The sequence below is a fragment of the Fringilla coelebs genome (assembly GCF_963513975.1).
Source record: "Fringilla coelebs genome assembly, chromosome: 1".
In the NCBI taxonomy this organism is placed as follows: domain Eukaryota; kingdom Metazoa; phylum Chordata; class Aves; order Passeriformes; family Fringillidae; genus Fringilla; species Fringilla coelebs.
Genome location: NC_140028.1, coordinates 82754542 through 82779616, shown reverse-complemented (window position 1 = coordinate 82779616; position 25075 = coordinate 82754542). Strand labels below are relative to the sequence as shown.

The 25075-nt window shown below is 40.2% G+C and overlaps 1 protein-coding gene across 1 annotated transcript in view; it reads right to left on the bottom strand.

The window, feature by feature from the left end:
* The window catches only part of CDH20 (cadherin 20), a gene marked incomplete at its 5' end in the record, with an annotated part of 37196 nt that extends 36425 nt beyond the window's left edge, over positions 1-771 (bottom strand). The window contains one exon of the mRNA XM_084209451.1: positions 529-771. Within this exon, the coding sequence (XP_084065577.1) occupies positions 529-771 (243 nt within the window). The remainder of the gene's footprint in view (positions 1-528) is intronic.
* Positions 772-25075: the final 24304 nt, after the last annotated feature.

The following is a 25075-nucleotide window of genomic DNA, read 5'->3' as shown; positions in this document are numbered from 1 at the left end:
TCTCTAGTCCACAAAATTAACCTGCAGTCAAGATGCAGTAAGCCAGAAGATACTCTGACCCTGAAGATTTACAGAAAACAAAAACCAAAATGTCAGTTTTCAAGGGAAACTGGCTATTTAATTTGATTTTGAATTGCAGCTTCTAGCTGACTTGATCATGAACAGAAGCATGATCACAAACTCTTCCTTTCTTTCCTAATCCTTATATGTCAATATAACCTTGCTTTGCCTTGACATTGTAGGAGTCCCTGGAAAAATTGCTGCAGATTTTCTAACACTACCTCAAATTGCAGATGATGATTGATGCAGCAGATCTCTTTGAAATAGGCAGATATATTGACAGCCCCTTGAAACACAAATTCTTCCCAAACAAAGGTGACATGGGGCAAAAGCTCTTGGGAGCAGAAGTGAAATTAATACAGATGAAAGGAGGTAAAGGCACTTGAGGAAACATCCCGTGTTTCACCACAATCTGCAGATACTCAGATGGATACATTCTTACAGACATCCTCTCACTGTGGATCTTACCTTCCCAACGTAGAGGGGGTCGGTTCCTGTGTACTCCTCCAGAACAAAAAACTGGTTCCACACCCAGCTCCTCTTCATACGCTGATGCAGCTTGTCTGGCAGGCTGTCTTCTTGCCCTTCAGTGAGGGGCCTGGCACTTCCTGACAGCACAGTTGTAGTAAGGTCCATCAGTCCCCAAAAATACAAGGAGACACCAAGTCCAAACAAGTTCTTTGCATTGCTCATTCTACCTGAAGTCCACATCCGTATGCTAGGACTGACTTAAAAGTCCAAACACAGTAACTTGGGTCCCTTGAGAATAAAGTAGGTCCTCTGTATAGTCCTTTGAAATGTCCAGGAGAGATCCTGACTCTCAGAAATGCAGTATCCTGTAAAGTTAAAGGAAATTCATGAGAGGATGCCTTTTTCCTCAAGGCAAATGAGTTTTCTCAATAGGCAAATATGCTATAAAGTATTTAATCCTCTACATAAAAATGTAAGATCAGGATGCACAACTTTTGAAAACAGAAATACTAATACCACATAAGCTGAAGATTTGGAGCTTTAGGTACAAGTCATATGAGGGTTTAGTCAATAAGTATGAGTTCTTGACTTTGCTAATTTAGCTGTAGGGTTGCTTTATGATATTGATTGGCATGAATTAAGTGCATACTTTTTAGAAATATTTATGACCAGAAGTCCTCAGAGAATATTTAAAAACAGTTCACTCTGGAAAATTAGAACTGGGGAACAATATTTGGCAACCATCTTTCTGTTTGGAAACTGTGCCATTGTCATTACACACACGTCCATGCACACATGTCTACATAAGTACAGATATTATTGCTATATTGCAAACCTTGCTATATTGCAAACCTTGAGTATAATTTCTGGAAGCTCCAAGTTATTTCTGCCTTTAATTATTCGCTCAGCCTGTCTGTTGCTTGAATTCAGGTTTCACACTCTGTTGCCTCCTCTCTGAGGAACTGATTGCTGCTACAAATGCAACATTTCTAGAATTTGAATGGTCCGTTAATCATTTTATAACCCAAAAAATGTTTCAGAGTGCCGATGGCCACGTACTCTATGTCCGAGCAAGTCATGCTAATGTTTTTTTCTTTCACACTCCTTAAAGACCTGCTTAGGCAAAGGAATAAGGGCCTCTATCAGAGGATGCCTTCTCATCAGTCTAGGGTCCTTTCTTGTCATAAAGTCAGTTTAGTTGGTGACCTCACTCCAGGCTATGGATTGTAGCAAAGCTTTAGCAAACCATTTTGCTGAACTTAATGATCTAGTGCTGCACACAAGTTACTCTGTCAAAGCACTCCATACATCCTCTGTTGGTCCAGTGTTTTCACTGCTCCTTTAAAGAACATTCATGACTAACAGGATGTTTATTTTTCATGACAAAAACTAAACATTTTTTCATGACAAAAAGACTAATTAGGAAAGGCACAGAGCTCTGAGTCTTAAGCCAGTAGTTCACACTTCCTTTTACTGCTGTTCTTCACCTAGGTGTTTAGGCTTAGTTAATTGTTTTATCCTGTGGAAATAAATGTGCCAGGAGATGTCTGTCAAATATTTCCAACTGAAATCCTTGAAAGATTTCAAAATAATAAAAAAATATTTTAGACAGTTGTGTGAATTTAAAGACTGAGGCAATGCAGTGTTTTTAACAGAGAGGAAGAGTATGGTTGTGAATTCCCTGGTATAAAGGCTGTTACAACTGGAGAACTGGGTACACTTAGAAATCAAACCACAAATTCAAAACTAATGGTGCCCGGTGTCTCCTGCAATTAAATTCAGCCATCAAAGATCAACAGTGCTTAGGCAAGGTATCAAGACATTGTTAAATGAACTTGCAGAGTTACCAGTATACCTGTGAGGAGGCAATAGCAAAAGAAATCTGGTCACCAGGATGCTTTCATCCACATGTGCATTAAATCAAAAAGAAGTAAGGTAAGTAAAAGCAGTGAAAAAAAGGTCAAGAGGAGTGATATCAATGCTTTAGGCTCTTTGTGAGAACAGCTTTTGCCATCTGAATGTGCAGTTCCATGAGGAACCTTTCTTGAAAACAGTGTACGACTCAGTGGTCCCTGGCAGCAATATCCCTAAGAACATTTCTTATTCCCAATGCAATCTTATTCTGGGGTATGGCAGCTGTCAGGAAACTTTCCATTAAGTAATGTAAAGTCTCACAAAAGGATGTTCCTTCCTTGAGTACCAGTAATTTCCCCGTTTACTGCCAGCCCATGGTGACATGATCATACATTTTTGTAGAAATGGAAGAAAGCAGTAGTATTGAAGTGGAACAGAGGTTTTTTTTTCTCTGTTAATAGCAGAGTTTCTGGTTTCTCATGCCTTTCCAAAACTATGAGCAAGCAGGCTCAAACTCACTGCATTTTGCTCCTTGCCTAAGGGCAAATTGATACCATTAATAACAATGTTTAGTCCGCAGTGGTTCCTCTCCCAGACTGAAGGAGAATGACATTTTTTTCTATCTCAGGTCCTCAGCTGGTGTTAAAGGGATGAAAAAGGCCTCTGTTAACTCCTGGGCTGAGGTGCTGCTGATCTGTCTGGGTCTCTTTTCCCACAGTGTCACCAACCCGAGCTGTGTGCTCTTGGCTTCTGCATCTGCAAGGCTGCAGGCCAAGGAAGGCGTTTCTCAGCGGTGTGAAAAGGCGCTCACACACATTTAGGGTTTGGGCTGTGTGGTACACAAGTGATGGCTGAGCTACAGTTAAGGCCATGGCTAACTGAGTCTCTCAGAGGACTCATGCAGATGAGTGTGGTGGATGAGTACAGGGTCACTCCAGCTGTAGACACACCACTTGGTTAGGATAAGAGCCAGGTGCTCGGGGTGTATTAGCTTGGTGGGGTCTCTAGTCTTGGATGGTCCACAGTGGTGGTTTTTGCCACTGATGGATAGCTCAGGCTTGGAGGCAGATTCTGTTCCTTGCAGGGAATCAGGGGCACCCATCATACAGGAAGGGTTACTTGGCGTTACTGAGTGAGGCAGAACTGAACTTTTAATGTTCCTTAATGCAAATTGTTTCTTGGAGCCCTTCAAAATGCATTCTCCAGGAAATCTGCAAAGATGGAATTGATGAGCCTCTTCTTGCCATATGAAATATATTACAGAAACACATTTCATGACTCAGCATGGGGATGTGCTAAGAATTTGAAGGCAGTAAACAGAGGGAAATCTTGTTTTCCTTGCTGAGACACAAAAATTATTGAGCCTTGGAAACTTACATGACCAAAATCTGTGAGATTTCTGCAGAGAGTGCTTTATTTTTCAAGAATAACTTAAATGTTTCATTTTGTTTCTCACAGTTGTCTATTCCATGGTAAAACATGTGGGTGTATCTGTGCAGTTTATATCCCTGACCCAAAGTGAATGCCTTTCTTGCCCCAGCTTTTGTGATGAATATTTGATTATCAGGTCGGTTGTTTAGGTTACTTTCTCTGTTCTTGCCTTGCAAGCATTGCTGAAAATCCTTTTTTTTTGTCAGTCAGCAGTTACCAATACAACTTTTGACTACATAAAGACCCATGAAGATCTGGATGATCTTTGTGCTGCTTGTGGTCCATACATGGTACAAAGGAACTACCTAATTATTCTACAAAAAAAGAGCTCACCAGTGAAAATATTAATTTCTCTTTTAGCTCATACTGCAAATTAAAGTAGTCATATTCCAAGTGTGAACTACTCTTCAGGCTCCAATTCTACAGACATCCCCCCCCCCCCCCCCCCGCCCCAGCACATATTTGTTCTGTAATTAAGTTATTCTTAATTAAATAGCTAATTCTGGGCAAAGATGAAAAGGAAAATGAAATAACTGCCAGGACCAACTTCTAGCATTTCTTGTAAGTGACCCATTTATCTTGTTAATTCTGAAGAGAACAACACTTCCAACAAAAGGATAAAAACATTAATAGTTTGGATGACCATATGGGCACCTAGAGAGTTCCATTGGGATTGAAATCTATTGTGCTCAATACATATTTACATAAATGCCAAGGATTTTATAGTCAAAAAGCTCAGACTTGAAAAGCTTTACTGACATGCTTACTGTATTCTCACAATGAGCAAGTGGTCTCCCAGAAAGTCAGTGGACTATTTGCATTCATAAAATTAATTACATGCCTTATTACATATCTTTTATGCCTGGTCCTTGCAATGGATTTTGCTGTGTGGACTCTTGTAGAATGCTACAGACCTGAGTGAAACCCATGCAGGCACATGGCTTGAGTGGAGGCAATTCATTTGGAATATTACACTGAGAAAGTAGGGAAGAGAGGCAACCAGTATTAAACTCCCCCTTCCATTTTCTCTGTACATGAGTACACAAATTCACGTGATATTCTTAAGTAAGCGTTTCAAATATGTCATATTTCTTAGCAGCACATACACTGCACTAGGAATATGCTAAGGAAAATGATTTCTGTGTTTAATGACACATTTAAAGATTTTCCTCCCAGTATTTTGCAAAAGAAACTAAACAGATTGGTAATGACCACAGTAAGAAGAAGAAATTAAATTTGACTAAAAAGAATTCTCCAAATGAGCTATTTACTTTGTTTCTTGAATTTCTAAGTATTGATATTTTAAACCAAGGTGGAGGTGGGAGTACTGTGCAGTTTTTTACCTACCATGAAACGGATTATTCTTTTATGTTTTCACAGATTATCTCTTAGGGCTCCCGTACCCTCATTTGCTTGCTGCTCTGGCATAAGGCACCTTTGCAATAAGCCCACAGGAGCACCAGTCAGTAAGCAGCTGTAGGCTGTGTTCTGTACCAGACACACCACCCAATGGGTGTTAAAATCACCCACCAGGGATGGAGGCTCTGCTGATCCAGGAACTAAAATTTCTTAAGAAATTAATGCCCTACTTGTCTCCTTTTCAGCCCTAGTGAGGTTATATCTTGGAGTGCTGTTGCCACTTCTGGGTTTCTGGCTACAAGAGAGACATGGAGCTCCGGGAGCAGGTCCAGCAGAGGGCAATCAAGATGATCCAGGGACTGGAGCATCTCTCCTACAAGGAGAGGCTGAGGAGCTGGGCCTGCTCGGTCTCAAGAAGGATTGAGAAGGGACCTCACCAATGTCTGTAAGTGTCTGAAGGGAGAGTGTCAAGAGAATGAATCCAGGTTCTGCTCAGCAGTGCCGTGCAGGAAGCAATGGGCAGAAATTGGTGCTCAGGAAGTTCCACCTGAACTTCTTTACTGTGGAGATGACTAAGCACTGGAACAGATTTCCCAGAGAAGTTGTGGAGTCTCCCTCACAGGAGATATGCAAGAGCTGTCTGGTTGCAATTTTGTGCCATGTGCTCTGGGATGACCCTGCTGGAGCAGGGAGACTGGACCAGATGACCACTGTGGTCCCTTCTGGCCTGACCCATTCTGTGACCCTGTAACTCTACGATTTTAGAAATCCTAATGCATGCAGTACCTAATTTAGTTATCTTTAAACAAGCTGCATAATTCTAGTCCTGAATATTTCTGTACTACTTCCAGAACTTCCTAAGTTTTATCTCTGGCCCAGGACAGTCCTACTGTTACTATTACCTGTTGTTATACTTTCTGGGCAAGTTTAAGTTAAAAGGAAAAATCTAGAGGCACTAGTTACTTTTCTTGAAAACAGACTGGGCCTACACATGTATTTTTATTTTTACTTCACTTTATTAAGATCTTCATAAATACAATGAAACTTGACAATGTACCATATGGTGCATAAACATTAACTCCAAATACAATCCATTGTCATAAAATTATATCTACAGACTAGTCAACAATCTCTCCTGGGACACATCAGTGAACTCATTTTGTTCAAGATCTGAAGTCCTTCAAAGCTTTGGAGTGTCTGCAGAGTGAAAAATCCCACAGAATGACAGAGGGAGTCCCTTTGTAAAAATCCCAATCCTATGGTTAGAGATGCATAAAAAGATCAAAAAGAATAAAAGACACACACAATCACAAAGTAAACATTTCCAAATAGAATTATGCTGATAACTTGCATCAGGGGAAGATCTGATCCCCAGCTTTTACTCAGTGTGAGGCACTGTAAATACTGTTGTAAAGAGCAATACAGAAGTACAGGATGGTTTCTAAAGCTCCATGCATGTCTAACTAACTCTGCTGAAGTAAACTTCAACAGGAACTAAGTGTAGCATTGCAAACACACTGCAAAATTCAAATAAATTTCAGATAAAACAACCCCTCTTTCAGCAAGGGTGTGCAAAGATACACAAAACCTATGAAAATCATACTAATTATGCTTTCATTATTAAGCAAAAACTCCTTTTAATTCTCATATCCTGACTACTTTTTCCATGCTGTCAAAAAGCCTGTACAAATGACTCTAAATTGTGAATTGATGTTCATATAAAGTAGCACATATGGTGATTAAAAAAAAAAAAAACAAACCAACAAAAAAACCAAAACAAACCATAAAACCCTTCCTCTCCTCAAAGTGTGACCTTTTTTGCAGCTGCACCAGGAGCCTTTGCTCAGGCATGTCTCAAGGCCACTGAGGAATTCAGGCATCTGCCATTGCCCTGTTATGGGATAAAATCTGTTCCTGTTGCACACCTGTAATGTGTTTTGAACCTGAGGTGTTCCTGCCTGTGCTGCATGGTTCTTTAGCTACAAAACATTGCATTTTTTGTCTGCTAGTCCCCACAATGTGACAGGTTTCCATGTAGCAGTGAAAAATGATCTCTTTCTTGTCCCACAGCTACTGGATGGTTAGTAATAAGGCTCTCTGATAACCCCAAATGCCAAAGACAGAAAAGGAGTTATCTCCTATCTGGTGACAGATATGAGAAGGAGCTGTCTGCCTGCACCATGGAGAGGTAGTATTTCTTCCCACACATAAAGATCAAAACCAATGATTGACAAGGGCCTATGTGCTGCTGCTGGTGAAGACAACTTCCTAGTTTCATTGTGACTGTGCTCCTTGTTAATTTGGCATTTCTTACAGCATTTTGTTCATTTTAGAAATGGACCCCAACTAATTTCCAAAAGCAGCTATTGAAGACAAAGAATTGAACAGGTAATTTCTTTTTCTAAACAGAAATTAATATTTCGCCATCTCTCATATTTACTGTATGCACCCACTGGCATTTAGTGGATAGTGGGATGGATTTTCTGTTGTTGTTTTTGGTTTGTCTGTTTGTGGTTTTTGTGGTTGTTGTTGTTTGGGTTTTTTTAATGGTGTCCTTTCATAGGGAAAGCATATTCTTTAAATTAACTTAGAAAATAGCTGTAGGCGCTCTAAAGCACCTAAAGCTCTAAAGTCTTTCCTCTAATTCCCATTTCTTGACTCTGACATTCCTCAGCAGTACAACACTGGCACCTGCACCTCCCGTGATCTCATTGATTGCCTTGTCTGAGCATGAGGACATACACTACTAACCAACAGGATGAACATTTTCAAGTCATCTCCAAGTAACAGTATATGAAACCAAACCAGCAAAAGAAACAGAAGTCTTACAGCCTCCTTCTCTGTCTGAAATACTAGAGCCTACCTTGTTTTTATCACCTAGCTTCAAAGTGTTTCTAGAAATACAGGATATGAGTGCTTAGCCTTCACAGGACACTTTCAAGCTGAAAGAATAAATTAAGAAGCAATAAATATGTGCTGACCTCATTTGTTCTAGTTCTAAGACAGCAAGCAAAAAGTTCATAAAGCCTGAAAAACAACCTCACATGCTTTGCATGCCAGCCTCTAGGTTTTGGTCTTCAAACTCAACTGTTGCAGTTTCCACAAGAGTGTGTGTAATGTGTTATCTAATTGTCCTCTATAAATGTGACATTCCCTAACAACACCTACCCCTCACAAAGAAGTATGCATTATCTATTTTCCATCTTCTTCATAATCCACTTTTGGGACATGTTTTCAGCTTTCCCAGTGCCTCCCATTTCATAAGATGAGTATCCTAGATGAAGCAGCTCCTCTGTCTGGATTGCTTAATGGCTAAGCAGAACAAGCATTTACTAGAATATAAAAGATCTTTTGTCTTGCTGGCAAACTCTTGCTTGTCAGTTTGTTACAGGTGAATCGTTCAGAGAAGAATCCAAAACCCTGTGCTCCATCTGTTTTAGTATTCAATTTGTAATGGTGATGTAATAGCAGCTTTTGTAAGAGCTGAGGTATTCTTGGCCAAAATTCCCATCCTTCCATTATCTGCTGTGAGCCATCTGGTTGCTGTCCTTCAGAGGGGAGAATCTTCTGCAGCTGTTTTGAGTCTGATTTCCCAAAGAAATGAGCCTATGCAGTAATATAATTGCACTGATATTCTCTTAGCATTGTGAAAGGAGAGAACCCAAGGATTGCTGTATTCCATAAAATCATAGAATCATTAATGTTGGAAAAGACCTCTAAGATCATTGAGTCCAACTGCTTGCCCAGCATTTCTATCTGCTCCCTGGGGATCAGCAGGTTTATTTGAGAAGTGAGAACCAGGTTGATGTCCCCACTGAGGAAAGCATGCACAGTTATACAGTCTCTTGACTAAGGGATCCTCTTGCATGCAGCTCTGCCATAGTAACTGAGGTATGTTAGCTGTTATGACAAGGCAGCTGTAAGGAGCTGAAATTAATGCATATGAAGGAAGAGATATGAGGGAAAGACATTACCATAATAAACCAGGCTTTGTAGTTCTATTCCTCTTCACTCGTTTGTTAAAAGTCTTAAGGAAAAATTTTATTTGCATATAAATTCTAGGGGCCTCCCTGCTGCTTTAAAGCATTTTCAGCAATCAGCAGAGCACATCAACGCAACCTTTTGAGTATGGACCTGAAAGTAAGGTACGGCTTTCATTCACTGTTACTGATGGTCTCTCAAAGGTCATTCAGTGCCTCTTCAATATTTAGGCACACCTCCTCTTTAGGCAGGGAGACATTGGGGTGTACAAAGAACTAATGACCCTGAACGCAGCACACGAACACAGAGAGACCCTACAAGCAGCAACTGCAGGGACACCAAGGCCCATTTCTCCCATTGCTGGCAGCCACTTCATGTAACCCCTCAAATAATTTGAAGATCCTTTCTTAGATCTGTAGGTGTACTTCAGCAACAAGATTCTTCTTGCATACATTCTAGATGTATTTTTTCTTACTTACAGATCTGCCTTTTTATCGGCAAGTCCTGCACCGCAATCTTTTGAGGGACCAGGATGGGCTTGTCAAACTAGATCTCTGCTCTAGTGTTGAGATTTTTGCCTTTGGAAATTGCCAGTAGCTGGTACTTCCAAATAGTTCAACTCCCTCTTCACATGCTTTGAAAGAGGTAGTTCAGAAAAGAAAGAAATTCTGACAAAAGAAACTTGACATCAGAATAGCTGTGACTAATAGCAGCAAAGAGGATTACACCAGGAAGCTGGAAAAATGGTACATCCCAAGTGGAAATGGAGTGGTCTTCTAGTCTGACACAAGTGAAATCCTAATGAGAGAGCATGTAAAAAAAGGAAAAGTGGTATTTTTCTTAGAAATTGAACTACAGATTGCTGGGAAAATGTATGAGATGTGAAAAACATGCATGCATACTTAAATAATTTGCCTGAAAGATGGTTACACATGGAAATTTTGCTTCAGGTTAAAGCTGAAAACTCCAGACTTGATGTAATTTGTTTCTTCCTCCTTGTTGGAGAAGTCTGATTAATTAGATATTTTGTATTTGAAGTTTCAGAGAGGAGAAGAAGAAGTGGAAAATAAAGAACAATGGGAATAAGCACTAGTATTCAATGCTGAGGTCAATAATGTGATACTGCTTGATATATAATCTTTAGTTAACCATAAAAAATAAGACTGTACTGTTGTGAGATGATGGAAATGGTGAGAACAATTCCTTGCTGACCCTTGTAATCAGTTTATGCACTGAAGCGTGAGTTTTGATTTCTTCCTTCTGACTGAAGAATCGTTTTTTTTCTCTTTAAAAAAATGTAGCAGTATAAATACTAACTTCACTTTCTCCCTTTTTTCCCCCAGCCTTTTTCTGAAGCTTTTCCACTTCTCTTTTAAATTTGGGGGAAGCATAAAGACATAGATTGATCCATTTTTATTTCATCAACTTCATAATAGCCAAAAGCTAGGTACAGTGCCCAGTGAAAATTGATGGGATATTATATATTATATTCTGCCTTCTCTCAAGTCATATAACCCACATTTTTGAAATCTCTTGCAAAATTAATCAGTCCGCACCGAATTTTCCCTCAGGTACTTCAGAAACCAGCTAAAGCAATAGACAAAATTAGTGAATACCTTCATGTGATTACAGAAGATAAGTGAGTTCCTAGAGGAATGGCAGAGAAAAACTATTATACCTATCTTTAAGGAGAAGGCAGCAGTGGGGAAGAGGAACCAGTGAATTAGTGAATTACAGAATCTCCATTATAACTTTAGTACGTGGAAAGTTACTGGAACCAACAACCAAATTTTCAGCATCTAGAGGATTATTAAGTCCTAGGGAATAGCAAACATGTATTTGTGAAGAACGAGTTGACAACAAAACCAGCCTGATTTTCCTCTCTGGTTAAGATAACTGGCCTAGCCTATGTGAAATGCACTTGGGAATATGGGAGTAGAATTCAGGGTAGAATCCAAAATGATCTTGGTAAACTGGAGAAATGTTTGGAAATCAATACCAGAAAACTCAATAAGGAGAAGTGAAAACCAAAAGCCTTTGAAGAGCAGAATCAAATTCCCAGGCATAGAGAGGTGAGTAACAGCCTATGAGTCAGCATTGTAGGAAAGGAGATGACCACAAAATGACTAGGAGCCAACACTATTGCATGGGTTGTTCCAAAGGAGGAAAATGCTACTCTATGCTGTGTCCACAGGATGCTGGGCAAGCTGCTTGTCTCGTGTCTGTGGAGCATTTTTACTGGCAACCTCAACATAAAAAAGGCAGCACCTCACAGCTGAAAATGAGACATGGACAGATTCCCAAACTGCTGCCAGGAAAACAGCAAGAAAATTGAGCAGAGGTCTGGAAAAACAGGACTGGTGAAAAGGTTAAAATTTGTATTTTCTGAGTCTGGAAAAACAATATTTGGATGAGGGCATAAAGCCAGATTTTAAAAAAGTATAATGCATACTAACAGGTATAACACGAAGAGTGCTGATCTACATCTTAGTTTCCAGGACAGGTGAAGGTGAAGTGAGCCTCCTTTGAAGCAAGAGGAATTTAGGTTACAAGCACACTAAACCTCTAAGAATAAGATGGGTGGAAATTGGAAGAGGTGATTGATAGGAACTGTGAAATCTCTTTTTTTTTTGTTTAGCTTTTAAGAACAGTCTTGAGAGTAATCTCAGAAGTTGTTCAGGTGATCTTTGATTTTGCATCAGAAACAAAAGACAGAAGTAATTTAGAAAAGTCCTACATTTCTACAACCCTGAAATGCAAATAAAAATCACATGATGTAAAATAAAAGGTCTGAAGACTCATTATGTCTAGTCTACTCTATAAATTCTTTGGATCTTTCCACCTCTTTGTCTCCTCCTCTCTTAGGCTGAATCCACATGTTCCAATTGTGTTTACTGCGTGAGTACTCAAATAAACCAGCTGGTTGTACTGTGTGGTAGAGAGAAACCTTATCAGGCATGGATAATATTGTTAGGCATGTGTGAACATACCAAATGAATCCTGGAATGATCAGTGTTTCTCAATATTAGGAGAAAAAGATGAAGAAAAAAGCGCTCATGCTTTTCTTGATCATCATAAGAAATGGGTCTTTCCAGGGAAGGGATGATCAGAAGGTGTTTGTTCAGGATTGCCATACTGCGGGGCTAATGGGGAATAAAGCATTTACTCCAGCTGTACTGTTTGCTCTGGAGGGCCCCCACTTCTGTAACAGCAGTAATATCATGACAGGTAAATCAGATTCAGAGCTTTGTATGCTTTCTTTTAAAAGAGACTGTCCTGTTAAGCAGGAGGTTTTACCCTCGATCCCAGTATAAGGACTTTTGTGTTGCAAGCTACTCTGTAATCTCCCTAACCACACTGAAGAGCTTCCTTACTTCATAAAATGACCATCAAAAGATGTTCTATTGATTCAGAAGGGGCCTCTGATTCTGCATGTGCTAATTGATACTTTATTAAAGTCTAAGTTAGCATACAAAAGTGCTAACTAGGCCAAACTCCCTGCAGCTTTGTAAAAGGCCATTATTCCCCATTGCCTTTTAAATTCCTATATGAGAAAATAAGGACTATCTACTCATTTTTTCTCATTGATTCCCACCTCTGAGAATAGGTTCACATCCATATATCCAAGCAAAAATAATTAACTGACCCCTCCTATTAAGTACAAGGTATTTTCAATAAAACAAAGTTTGAATGCCAGTGACTCCATCCTAGCTTGCTGAACAGCATCACGGGGCACAGCAAGAAACGCTTCTTTGCATTAGGCAGTTAACATAGAAAAGAGACTCTAGGTACCTCTGCCTTTTAAAAATTGACACTTTCTGTAAGAGTACAAGTGCTCTTTTTCATCTCTTTTAAACTTTTTTGTTTATATAAATCCACCTAAATCTGGCATTGATTGTCTTACTTTTGGCCTATGTCTAACAGTGATGCTCTTTACATTACTGCATTTGATCTTGGACTTGCCATGTTTCAATGTGAATGGTTTCAATACACATAAGAACCAAATTTCCCTCCCCAACCAAATTTTTTTTCCCAAAAAAACTTCTGTCCAAGTCTCTAGATTTCTACAGACTTTGCTCAGGGTAAATCTTACTTGCTTGGCTCATTTGCACCTCCCAGGGTACTTCAGTAAGAATATTCAGGTGAGCAGAGCCACGAAGATATGACCTACAGTTCTGCAGAAGCATTTAAAAGACATAAAAGAATTACAACACCTACCTATATACTTTGTAGGTACACCTGTAGGTTTGGCATTGAAATGGCAGAGTTAAATGCTTATGTTGTATCATTGGCCTATTAATTGTCTCACTATCAACAATGAATAACGGCAGGCACAAAATATGTCTCAAGAAACTGAAATTTTATTCAGATACTATTTATACTACTGTGACATTCCTGGGGATGGATGTGCAATATAAATTCATAGTATTACCTGTCAAAAATCTATCACCTCTTCTCCAGCCCCTAGAATATCTTTCCTTCAAGAAATATTTTTCTTGCCAATCACATGATAATAAACAAAATGCAGTCTAAATGAAATTTTCACTTTTTAGTGCCAGAATGATCTCCAATTGCATAATATAAGGGGACTGGGTTTCCAAATATTTCACTCAAGTAAAATTAAATAGTATAATATAATGTTATATAATATACTATAAAGTGATATAACATAATTCAATATAATATGATGCATATGGAAAGCACAGTGTCCATTCTACCTAGGAAATGAGGTGTGCTTATGAAAATGCATCACTTGATAATACCAGGAAAGGCAAACCAAAGATGCGTGCAGCTCACATCCCAGCTCTAAGGCGGGGGGTTATGAGACACCTTTAAATCCACAGTTTGTGATGCACTGAAGAAATGATCAGATTTGATTAAGTCAGTTGCTGATAATTTCTAGTTAAATATTGAAGGTAGAGTAATAAACCAGTGAATGTGATTGACTTGGGAAGCCTCAGCAAACAGCTGCATTTTTAGAGGATTTAAACAGAGAAGTGGTATCTTACAAAGCTGATATAGGGAGAGCATTGCAGTCTGCTGGAGTGACACAGGCACGTGGAGGACTGGGCTGCCCCAGTTCTGCACACAGGCAGTCTCAGGCACCACCAGCACATTCCTTGAGCTGTGCTTTGTCCGCTGCACCCGCTCTGCCTGCCTGCACTTCCCACCTGCTCCAGCTGGCCGAGACCACAGCTGGGATGCCAGCCTTGAGAAGCACCTACAAATGGCTGTGGGCCCCTGATGGGTGCCTGGCTTGTGCCCTCCCCAGCCATTCTGAAATGGAAAGACCCGTAGCGCCTGTCCTGGATGGAAGCGCGGCAGACTTTGTACAGCAAAAGTCAGGCAGAGGAAAGTCTCTGCCCCATGGACTGCAGAATCTCTTCTTGTTCTGGTCTCAGAGACCCCCTGATAGAGTGCTGCTCCACTGTGTGGGAAGTGTAGCTGGCTGGGGGGCGGGAGGGGATGGAGCAGCAATATAATCACTGCCTCTCATGCAGTGTCAGAAGCAGGAGGAGGAAAGTGAGGGTTTCCCTATGCATGGGGACCACACTGCTTTGCTTGCAGAGGATTTTCACAGGCAGCCTGTCTTTGCAGCCTTTTTTTAAAAAAAATGCAGGAGTTTATTCTTTAATGATAATCCCCACACAACATCAACTTCAGAGAGTGGGCTCTGTAGCAGTAGTTCCTGGTCATTTTGCTATGAAGAATAAACTAGAAAAATGTGAACAATGTTACTTGGAAATAAATATGTCAAGGACAATAAAACTTTTGATTTCTGGTTTAATATTCATTCAGTATTTCAAGAAAAAAACATAGTGTCTGTCCAACATTATTAATTAGCATGAGCTTCATTCACTGTAACTCTTCCTTCCCTTCAAAGAAACATACATTGTTATATATCCCATATTTTGTTTTCCCACAAGGCTCATTTCAAAACAGCTTGTGTTGTTTCTGATGCAATACTATATCAATCTGATTATATTGTACATAATAAGATATGCCCTCAGATAGAGAACTGCATGGATTTTTATTTAGAAGGACACCTTTGATGTTGTGTGAACTAGAAAATTTTAAAATTCTACTGAAATAAAAATGAAATTCTGTGTCACTATAATCAATCTTGATCCACTACAGGAGTCTGGGCTCTGCATAAGCGCCAGTCTAATCTACTTCCAAATATAAGCTTCCATCTAGACAGTCAAGACATGCAGATTAGCTGTTTGAACAGGAATTTTCTGAAAGCACAAATAGAAATGTATGTGCCTAAAACCTATTTTACAAAGCATCTTTTCAAATTAGAAGAGTTTTGCAACCAGTTTAAGAATAATTTGTCCATGTCACTGTCACTTTCCAGTAATGACTAGGTCTAAGCTTCCAGTCTCCTTGAACAGACTACAAGGAGCAAATAATGGCATTATTCTGAGCCTCTTATATGGATACCAGTGAATGCAACAGACAGCTACAAATATTTCTGAAGCACTGTTTCGGACAGCTTGTCCACATATTAGAGAACATAGCATATGAATTGTTTCTTACCAGCACAAAAATACAATGCTTTTAAAATCTTTCCTGGTTTTGAGCAATCCACTGCATACAATAGGAAGCAACAGAGAAATTGTACTTTCTGTCACTGAGAAAAATAAATAGTAATATTACAACGTACCTTTCACTATGTTTGCATTTCTCTGTTCTTTCATTTGCTGCTGCAGCTCAGTTTACACACTGCATTTTTCTTATGCTTTTCTGGGCAATGTGTGCAACAGGTTGCCTCAGCAGCTCTGCCCTCTTTTCAACATAATGCACACCAAAGAACAAGTCTGGTTTGTACTACAGCACGCAGCAACTTTCAGGAAAAAGAAAAGACATCATCACAAACCAATCAGACACTCTTTGTCTGATGATCTAGCCTCTTTCTCAACTGATGCACCAGCCTGTGTGAATGGGACCAGTAATCCAGGAGGTGAGGTATACAGGCACCATTCACTGGAAACGATGCTGGGAGAACATAAGCTACATGAGTGGACAGTGGAAACAATAGCAAATGTTTCATGTTGAGGTGGCTGGGAATGAATAATGCATGTGTTGGGGAAACAGTTGCCCCATTCTGGCGAAGAGGGCGTGGAAAGAGTGGGTGTGAGAGGTACCTCCCTGATCATGTTAGCATTTCTAATTAAAATAATAATCTGCTCGGACCCAGAAGACACTGTATGATGAGAAAACAATGTGCAAGCTTTCAAGGGGGGACAAATTCCTATTACATGGACCCACAGAAGAAGTAGCTCAGATGCAAATACAATATTTCATGTAGGCAAGCAGGCACTCACAAGTGAAACCAAAGGTCCAAGAAAAATCCTAGCAGGTGACATGTTTTGATCTGGTATTGTTTAGACACACCATATAAATGAATGCTCCATCTTAGAAGAACTATCCTTTCAAATTATTGTTAATTAAGTAATAATCCCTGAGAAATGTGTTGTTACCAACAGTTAGGAGCAACTTTATTATGCTTTCCCCAGGCTATTAATGCTCAAACACAATGGCCACTAATTGCAGTAAGAACTAATTTCCCAGCAATTACACATGCCCTTTCTAAGTATCTGGTGGCACAGTTCTTGCTTTTAAACTTTGTTTTTTCAACTTATCTAACTAGAGCATTGGTCAGTCATAAAAATTCTCTAATCGTCCTGCACAGAAATTACCATTAACAAAAAGAAAGCTGATGCTCGCTACCTTCGTACATTATTAATTTTTTGTCGCAGACAACAACAGCAAAGGTTATAATCCCTATAAACAATGCATCAGCTCTAAGCTCAGCAAAGCTAGCAAAAGCATTTGCAATCAGTGCAGTGAGCTTTGGAAAGGTCTCGACAGTTTCTTAAAAAACAAGTGGGGGGTCTGCTGTTTTCTAAATTTACATTACAGCTCTACTTCTGCAATATGTTATTAATGCAATAAGAAATCATTTTTGGGATGCCAGTGACCAAACTTTGGCATTTCTTCCTGTCAGTTGTTTTCAGTGTAGACAAATTAGGAGGCCATAAGAATTATTATTACTTTTGAGCATTGTTAAAGGGATAAATTGAGAAAATTAATCCAGAGGCGTAGGAAAAAAAATCTACCTGGAATTTAAAGAGATTTTCTCCACAAACACTTTTCCCCTTGGCTCAGGAGCAGAGCATAAGGAAAAAGCCTTAAAGAATAGCTGCCTTTGTCATTACATTTTAAAAGCATTCACATGACAATTTAAAAAGAACTGCCATTTCAGCTATTTCCTAAATAACCTCTTTCTTCCTCTATAATCATGGAATATATTTCTTTCACCTTTTGACTAGCACTTTGGTTTTTTTTTTTTTAATAAACTTACACACTCATTTTGCAGGAAATTATATTTAAAAATGCTTCTCAGAGGTGTTTTATCATAACACTTTCATTTGGGTTGAATTAATGTTGAACCCTGATTTTCAGAAATTGCAGGAGAGGAAGAGAGGGAGAGAAAGAGAAAAGAAAAAAAGCTTAGCTTCTACCCCAGCTCCAAAACACACTTATCTTCAATTCACATTTCTAAATCAATCTTAGAATAACCTTTATCTGTAATAACAGAATTATTCTGATACTTCTGAAACACAGAGAGCAGCAATGTAGTTATCTGCTGGACTAGCCAGTCAAGAGTTTTTTCCCCACTCTTCACCAGTGCACAGTTTGTTTTCAAGCCTTCAATGCCACAGTGTCAGTCCTCGCTTCACAGTTTGTATTTCTTGTTCTTTTTTTTAGGTCCCTGTCTCTCCGTTTTCCCCATTAAGATGCGGATGGGCTGGTACCTCAGCCAATATGTCTATACATGCCTGAATAGACTTGCAGAAAAGCAGGGTCTCCTTTGTCTGGGCCCGTGAGGCTGTATGTCATTCCGCACCGACAGGCAAGGGCTCCTCTCTCTGTGGGAGATTTCCAGTAATTGCCAGAACAAATTAAACTGGGCCTTATCTGTTCCTCTCCCTTTTCAGCTAGAAAATGGAGGAACAAGACCAATTTTAGCTGGTGACAATGTGGCATAGAAATAGATTGGATACAGCTTATGTGAAGTCATGCTGTAGATAGCAGGGGCAGGACGCTGCTTGGAGGAGAGAGGAGATGTTGTGCTACATGGACTCAGTGGCCGCCCCTGATCTGACAAACAGGAAATGAGTTGGGAGGTTAAGAGCAGACTATCTAGTTACCATTGTCACAAGTGAAGGACTATTTCTGACAATACATTTAGATGTGGCACTCAGGGACATGGTTTAGCAGTGGACTTGGCTTGTAGGTTAATGGTTGGACTTGATGACCTTAGAGGTCTTTTCCAACATAACCATTCCATGTTTCTATACTGGAGTGGATTTGGCCGCCCAGAAACACAGTATGGACTGCAGATATGTAGGCATGTTTTGAAAAATAAAAATGAAGTGTATAATAAATTCTGGATATTGCCCCACACAAACACAGCTCCTTCCCTGCCTTTGTCCCCTACCACTTACATCTTGTGTCTTAATCTACATGAAAGCATCACCAAGTACAGCCTTAACCTGTGACAGATCTATGGGGAGAGTTCTACCTTGTCTCTGCAGTGGGTATTTGGAAGTCTTGGGCTGAAAAGACTGTATTAAGAGATAGTATAGTTATCAGACACAAATTTTCTATAGCAAAGAGCTGTCATCTTCCTTTGCAGATGAAATAAAATGAGCTCAAAGTGCTTTCTCCAGGCAAAGCCAGACTGGAAACCACACAAAGGAATGAATTCTTTGACACTGTCTGACAGATAGAAATCTGAACTATCAGATTTGAAAGGGACCCTTAATTCTTGGGGCTGCTGAATGCCAATGAGAAGTATTTGGATCTTCTCTTGACCAACATGATTACTGCTATCAAATGAGAATATGTCATACACCTTTCAACACACTGTTGTCAGTCAAGCTCTAAAAAGCCATCATTCACTGTAAACTATCTTCTCAACTGCTACTCTGTCTCGGTCAGACTCCTCCAGCTACAAAGTCAGTGAGAAATTAATAGAGAAAAAAACTCCAGCAGTTCTTAGTACTGTCAGCTTTTCAGCTCTTCTTTCTCAAGATCTCATGCTCCTGACCCATGTCAGAAAATTAAGCATGAAGCTGTGGCAGGGTAATTAACGGAGACCAGAGCAGGTAACTTCAGGTTACTGGAACTGGATGGAACGTCTCTTAGTAAGGTCACCCCATGTCCTATCACAGGACACCAGAAAGAAGAGATCACCACCTCCCTCTCCACTTCCCTGTCAGGAGGAAGGTGTAGATGAGGTCACACCCCTGTCTCCAATTCCCTAAGCTGAACAAACCCAGTATCCTCAGCCACTCCTCCTGGGTCATGCCTTTTACTCCTTTCACCATCTTAGTTGCCCTCCTTTGAACACATGCTAATACTTTAATATTCTTATATTGTGGAGCCCAAAACTGCACACTGTACCAGAGGTGAAGTCCTGTCTATGTTGAGTTGTAGAATATTTTCCATAAAACTTGGGACAAATGTTTGCCTAACAGAATAAAGTACTAGGGTCTTGCTTTCATCTTTTATACAGAAGAGTTCATTTTAGCATGACACACAAAAAGCAACAATCTAGTAAAAGAAGTGAAAACACTGGGGAAAAGCAAGACAGATTGAAAAAAAAGTAAAATGCAAAGTCATATTTTCAATTTATAATGTCAATCCCAAAAGTGCCCCTTTGACCTTAATAACTTTAGTAACTTGTGAAACTTAAATAAGCAATTTTGTTTCTTAAACAGCCCGTAACTAAAATAATTAACTAAAGACATGGCATAATTTAATATAATTTTTAAGTGTCCCTGGAGGAAGTTGTGCAAAATTCAAAATAAGTTAATTCTCTTAGGTATGCAAGAAAAAAATTAGCAAAATGTAAGTTTTACAGTGTGATCTTTAGTTCTGAAATCTGTGAGCAGTCAGCAAAACTGGAACAGCAAATCCATTCTGAATTGACTTTTTTATAGCCATAAGCCCAAGAATTCAACTTTTTCAGAAGAATGGACTTCAGAGAGTCTTCAGTATTTTATGGTCCATGCATTCTTGTTATCAGTTATTCTTTTTGGTCAGGTCACATATGGGCGAGTCACCATCCAATGGACAAATGCTCACATTCAAAAAGGGTATTTTACAGTGAAGACAGAACTCAGGTTTTTCTGTTTTGGACCTGAAACCACAGCTAAGTCAATAAAACTTATACTGCTGCCAAGAAAATATGATCAATTTCAACCATTATTTATTGTCTAGAAACATTTATTACTTAGGAGGACTCAGGAAAGTGTACTCCATGCCTATAATGTGGGGTAGATTGTCATCAGCCTTAATTAGAGCCATGCTGGAGAAAACTGAATATGTAATAAAACTGTCCTTTCTTTTTATAAACAGACAAATGAAACAATGAAAATAAACTTTTGAAGACAAACATAGAGGACTAATTGCACGTCAGGATGAAGTTATGGATGACCTCTAAAGTGGTTGCCAATGCAAAGTTAAAGGGCAGCACTCATGGGAGGAATTAGTACCCACCTGCCTGCCCACTGGTGACCCCTCTTCAGAGCCTCGGGAAGTGAGGGCTGACTTTGCTGGTTGTGGCACTGAATCTGCCTGGTCTGATACTTTAAACAGGAGCAAAATCAACCATTTCAAAAGGTGCCCTGCCAATCAGCCATGAGACTGGGCAGGGAACAAAACTTTCCCAAACCAATCACAGCAGGATTGGCATTTGTTGGACTTTTTTTTAGCTCATTTTGGCTGTTGCTAAAGTCTTAAAAAGCCTTGCTGCAGCCACAGTGAGTGAAGACTGGCCACAAGCAGCTTTGTGTGGGTGGGCTCATGGCTGCCTTGCTTCTCCCATCCTTGGAGGTAGACAGTCCTACCTGAGGGCTCCCTGGATAGCGGGTTTTTCTCCATTCTAGTAGTCCTGGGACAAGAGGCAGAGTGCCCCTGCCCCAAAGCAGCACCTCCAACCATGCCCAAGGAGACATGTGGGAGAGGAACTGGTGCCTGACTCACCCCTTGTCCACTTCCCCTTGTTACTGATGGCTCAGATAATTTCTTACAGTCTTTCCCTCCAACAACTGGAGACAATGGCTCAAGTAAAGGAGCTTCTATTTGGATTAAAGCAGGGGATCCTGACTGTATGGCAAGCAGCAGCCTTTAGTGCAATAGTGGGTGGTCCTGAGGGGTTGGAGCTCTTGTGCTCTCATGACTGAGCTGCGTCTCAGCCAGCAGCTCCATGCAACTACTTAGTTTATCAGCAGTTTGGGCTGGTAATTACTGTTGAATATCAGGCCAAAGAGGCTTGGCCTTCCCTTGATAGGACAAGCTAATCCCCTCTCCTGTCTATTGAGCACTGCCTGTTCTGCTGTTTGATGTGCTGGGGCAGAAATGACACCAGGCTGACCTAGGCAGCCTTTGTGCTGCCGGCCTCGTGCTCAGAGCCGGAGCACTCCGAAGGCCATTGCAGCTGCTCAAGTTTTTTCTTCATACACTCTTATTTTTTTCCTGGTTCAGCAAACCTCCTGTGCCCAAACAGAAAGAGACCCCTTCCTTGTTTTAACCTGCAGCAGCTTTCGAGCACTCATGTCACTCTGCATTATGATTCCCCATGTTTTTAAAAGCTGTGGAAGGGGTGTGGAAAAAGTAGTGAATGGGAGATTCCTGAGGAACGTCCACTTGCCAGAGATACTTCTTGCTAATTCTGCAGATGGTGTTCTTTCTTCTGAACAGGACATTAAAATGAGTTCTTGCTTATGTGAGGCTATTAAAAGATGCAGTAGTCCATTCAACAAGGGCAGTAATGAAGTCTTCTGTCTCCTTTCCAATTTCCAAATCAGTTTAATGACATGTGCAAGGCACTGCGCAAAGCCCCATCAATGGATGCTGGATTTCTGTAATACCTTCTAAGTAAATTCCCTTTGTTGTTTCATCTGTGTGTGGCAGTCATTGTCAGTGCCTACCCTGACTATTTGAGGTTGTGCATCCTCTTTCACTGCTGCTCTGCTTTATTTCAAACGTGGGCTGGGGAAAAATGAAATTCTTATTACCCACTTAAAATCTTGATGAAAGATTTTATAATTGTATGTTAATTATTCATCACTGGTAGTGTTACACATACTAATGTTTTCCTCAAATTATAGCGTACCCCCCTGAGCCATAAACATGTTAAAGTGCTGTAGCTCCTTAAACAAATTTGGCACAGAACTCAAATGAATTTCACCAAAGAGGTGGGATCAAAATCAGGTTTTGTGAATAGAGAATCACTTCATCACCTTGGGAAAAGTTTAGAGAAGGAAACAACAAAGAGCTCAGAAATGTGTGTTGTTGATAGCTTATAGTGTGCTATGAAGCCTTTGCATCAGACAGAACACAATTCAGAGCTACTAAAGCTCATCACCATATGCACAGCAAAGACATTGAGATCTCTGCTGAGCACAGGGCTGCTTAACACCAGCCTCATGATTACCCTATAGGCTGTCCAGGCTGATTAACTACGGACATCAACAAAAATAATGGCTGGAAATTCCTGCAGCTAAATATATCTGTACCCTGTAAAGCTGGTTTGGGTCTAAATACAAAGTTGTCTGCACAACTGTGTGTAACAATCAACTACCAGCAGCAACCCTTAATGGCTCTGTTCAATGTAAACTGTGCACTTAGGAGTGATTGTGGTGTAATTATAGAAAAATACATTAACAAGTAAAGCTCTAAAGCAAAAAAAGCACCCAAAATCAAATAGTAAGTTGGAAATGATGTTATGAATCTCAGGTAAAGTCAATACAAACTGCAGTCATTTTACATAGGGATAGCAATAAAAAGCACTGGTAGTAGGTTGTTATGAACGTGTTGGTGAATGTTCTGTTGTTTTGTTGCTTTTTCTAAGTCCTACCAACAGATGCAATTAAAAGAAAACAGGACTAAGTTCTAAAAAGGAATCTTCTGCAGTGGCAATCAGAATAGACTTAATGACTGCCAGCTCTCTATTTCCAATAGGAGGCAGCTAGGAACTTTCCACTCAATACAGCGGTATTAATGCTGGAATTTTCCTTTCCTCTCAAGCCTGACAGAGTCCAGGGTCTCAGTGAAACAATGGACTACAGGCAGTGAGCAGTGAGGTGAGAAAGGATGTTGGATGTTGCCCTGTTGCTAGACGGAAATGCCAGTACAAGTGAAAGTAGGTGTACTTACATATATATGGATATACTTTTTAGTTACCCTACCATCTTTCTAGCCAAGAGGATTCAGCAACTTCCCAAATTTGTGGCAGAAAAGGCAGAGCAGGAAGCTGCTGCTGGCCAGTGGGGAAGTCTTACCTATGGTGCCTTGCATGAACCTAGGACCTTGCTGGCCTTTCCACTAATGGTGACTGGAAAACGCAATGATCGCTGCAAGTGGGAGGAGAGTGCAGGCAGTTCAAAACCATTTTATGCTTTTTGGCTGTGGCAGTGCACTAACATGAAGAAAGTCTGAGGAGCCCATACTCAATTATTTAGATTTGTCTTGTCTGTCCAGACTGAAGAACTATGCAGGGTCACAGAATTGTTATCTCGTGTCTCTTATGTCAACAGATGACAGGATTTTTGTTACAAAGGAAAATCATAGATACGTACATCTTATGTGATCTGATACTACACAGCCTGCCTGCACTCTCCAGCAGTACATGAAATATGCAGCCCATGTCAGCTGCTCAAAAGGCACGTCCCTGGCACTTCTTGTGAGCTGCAGTCTCATCAGGAAACAAGATGCTATAAATCATTAAATCAGCACCAATCAGCCACCTATTGCTGTGCAGAAGAAAGGCTCACTCAACAAACATTCCTGGTAAGAAAGAACCACTAACAATGAGCACTGCACTAATTTCTACATTATCTAACACAGGCTACCGTACCAAAAAAAAAAACCTATGTCCACTGCTACTGAAATTAGAATAATGAACAAGCATTAGAATAACATTCAAAAAGCTGTTTGTAAATTCTATGTTTGGATCAATAATTGTGCACTCATTTAAGGGCCCTCAGAACTGGCAGCTCCCACTGACATGAGGCATCCAGAGAGATATTCGCTGACCATGTTTCATGTGAAATGCTAGGGATGGTACAGTGGCAGACAACTTGGTTGTCAAAAACCTAGCACCTTATAGCACTTTGCTCTCCAGTTTATGTGATTGGAAAACACAATTTCCAGATAATATAACATGTATTTGCAGGAGTAATTTTCAATTGAAACAAGCACTTTCCTCCAGGTTTCTCATAATAAATGAAGTCTGTAATGTTTTTTCCTTTCTTTAATGTTGGCTTTTGGAGAGGTCAAGGACAAGCAAAGGTAAAAGAATTTCAGGTTTCTCAGGCTGTCTTGAGAACACTAGGCACAATCCACTCTGGTCTGTACAAGCACAGAGTTGCTGCTCTGAAAAGCTAGCCGTATGGAAAATTTTTCTTTGGCCAAGGAAAGAAGCTCTGCTCATTTCCACTTCTAGGTCCTCTTCTGCTCTCTCTACCATCTCACTAAGGCAGACTCTTTCATCTCCCTTGAATTATCAGTCTGAGCAAGACGAGGGGTTTATGCAGCTTTTTTGCACCTTTCTCTGAACACCCAAAACTTTTTCCCCTCTTCAGTGCAGACACAAACGTTCCTTTCCTTTGCCTTTTTTGAGTCTCAGAGTTCACTTGACTTGCAGTGCAATGGGGGCAATGACCTATTTCTATAAGGCTGGCATGGAAAGTTTGCTAGCACTCACTTTGCTCATAAGCAACCTCCCTAGGCTCTGCAGATGTTTAAACGGCCCAGGGATGCCCAGGACTCACTCAGGCAGCAGAGGAGCTGCCTCTGATACACAGCATCTGTATAGCCTGCTGTGATTTGAAGCCTCAAA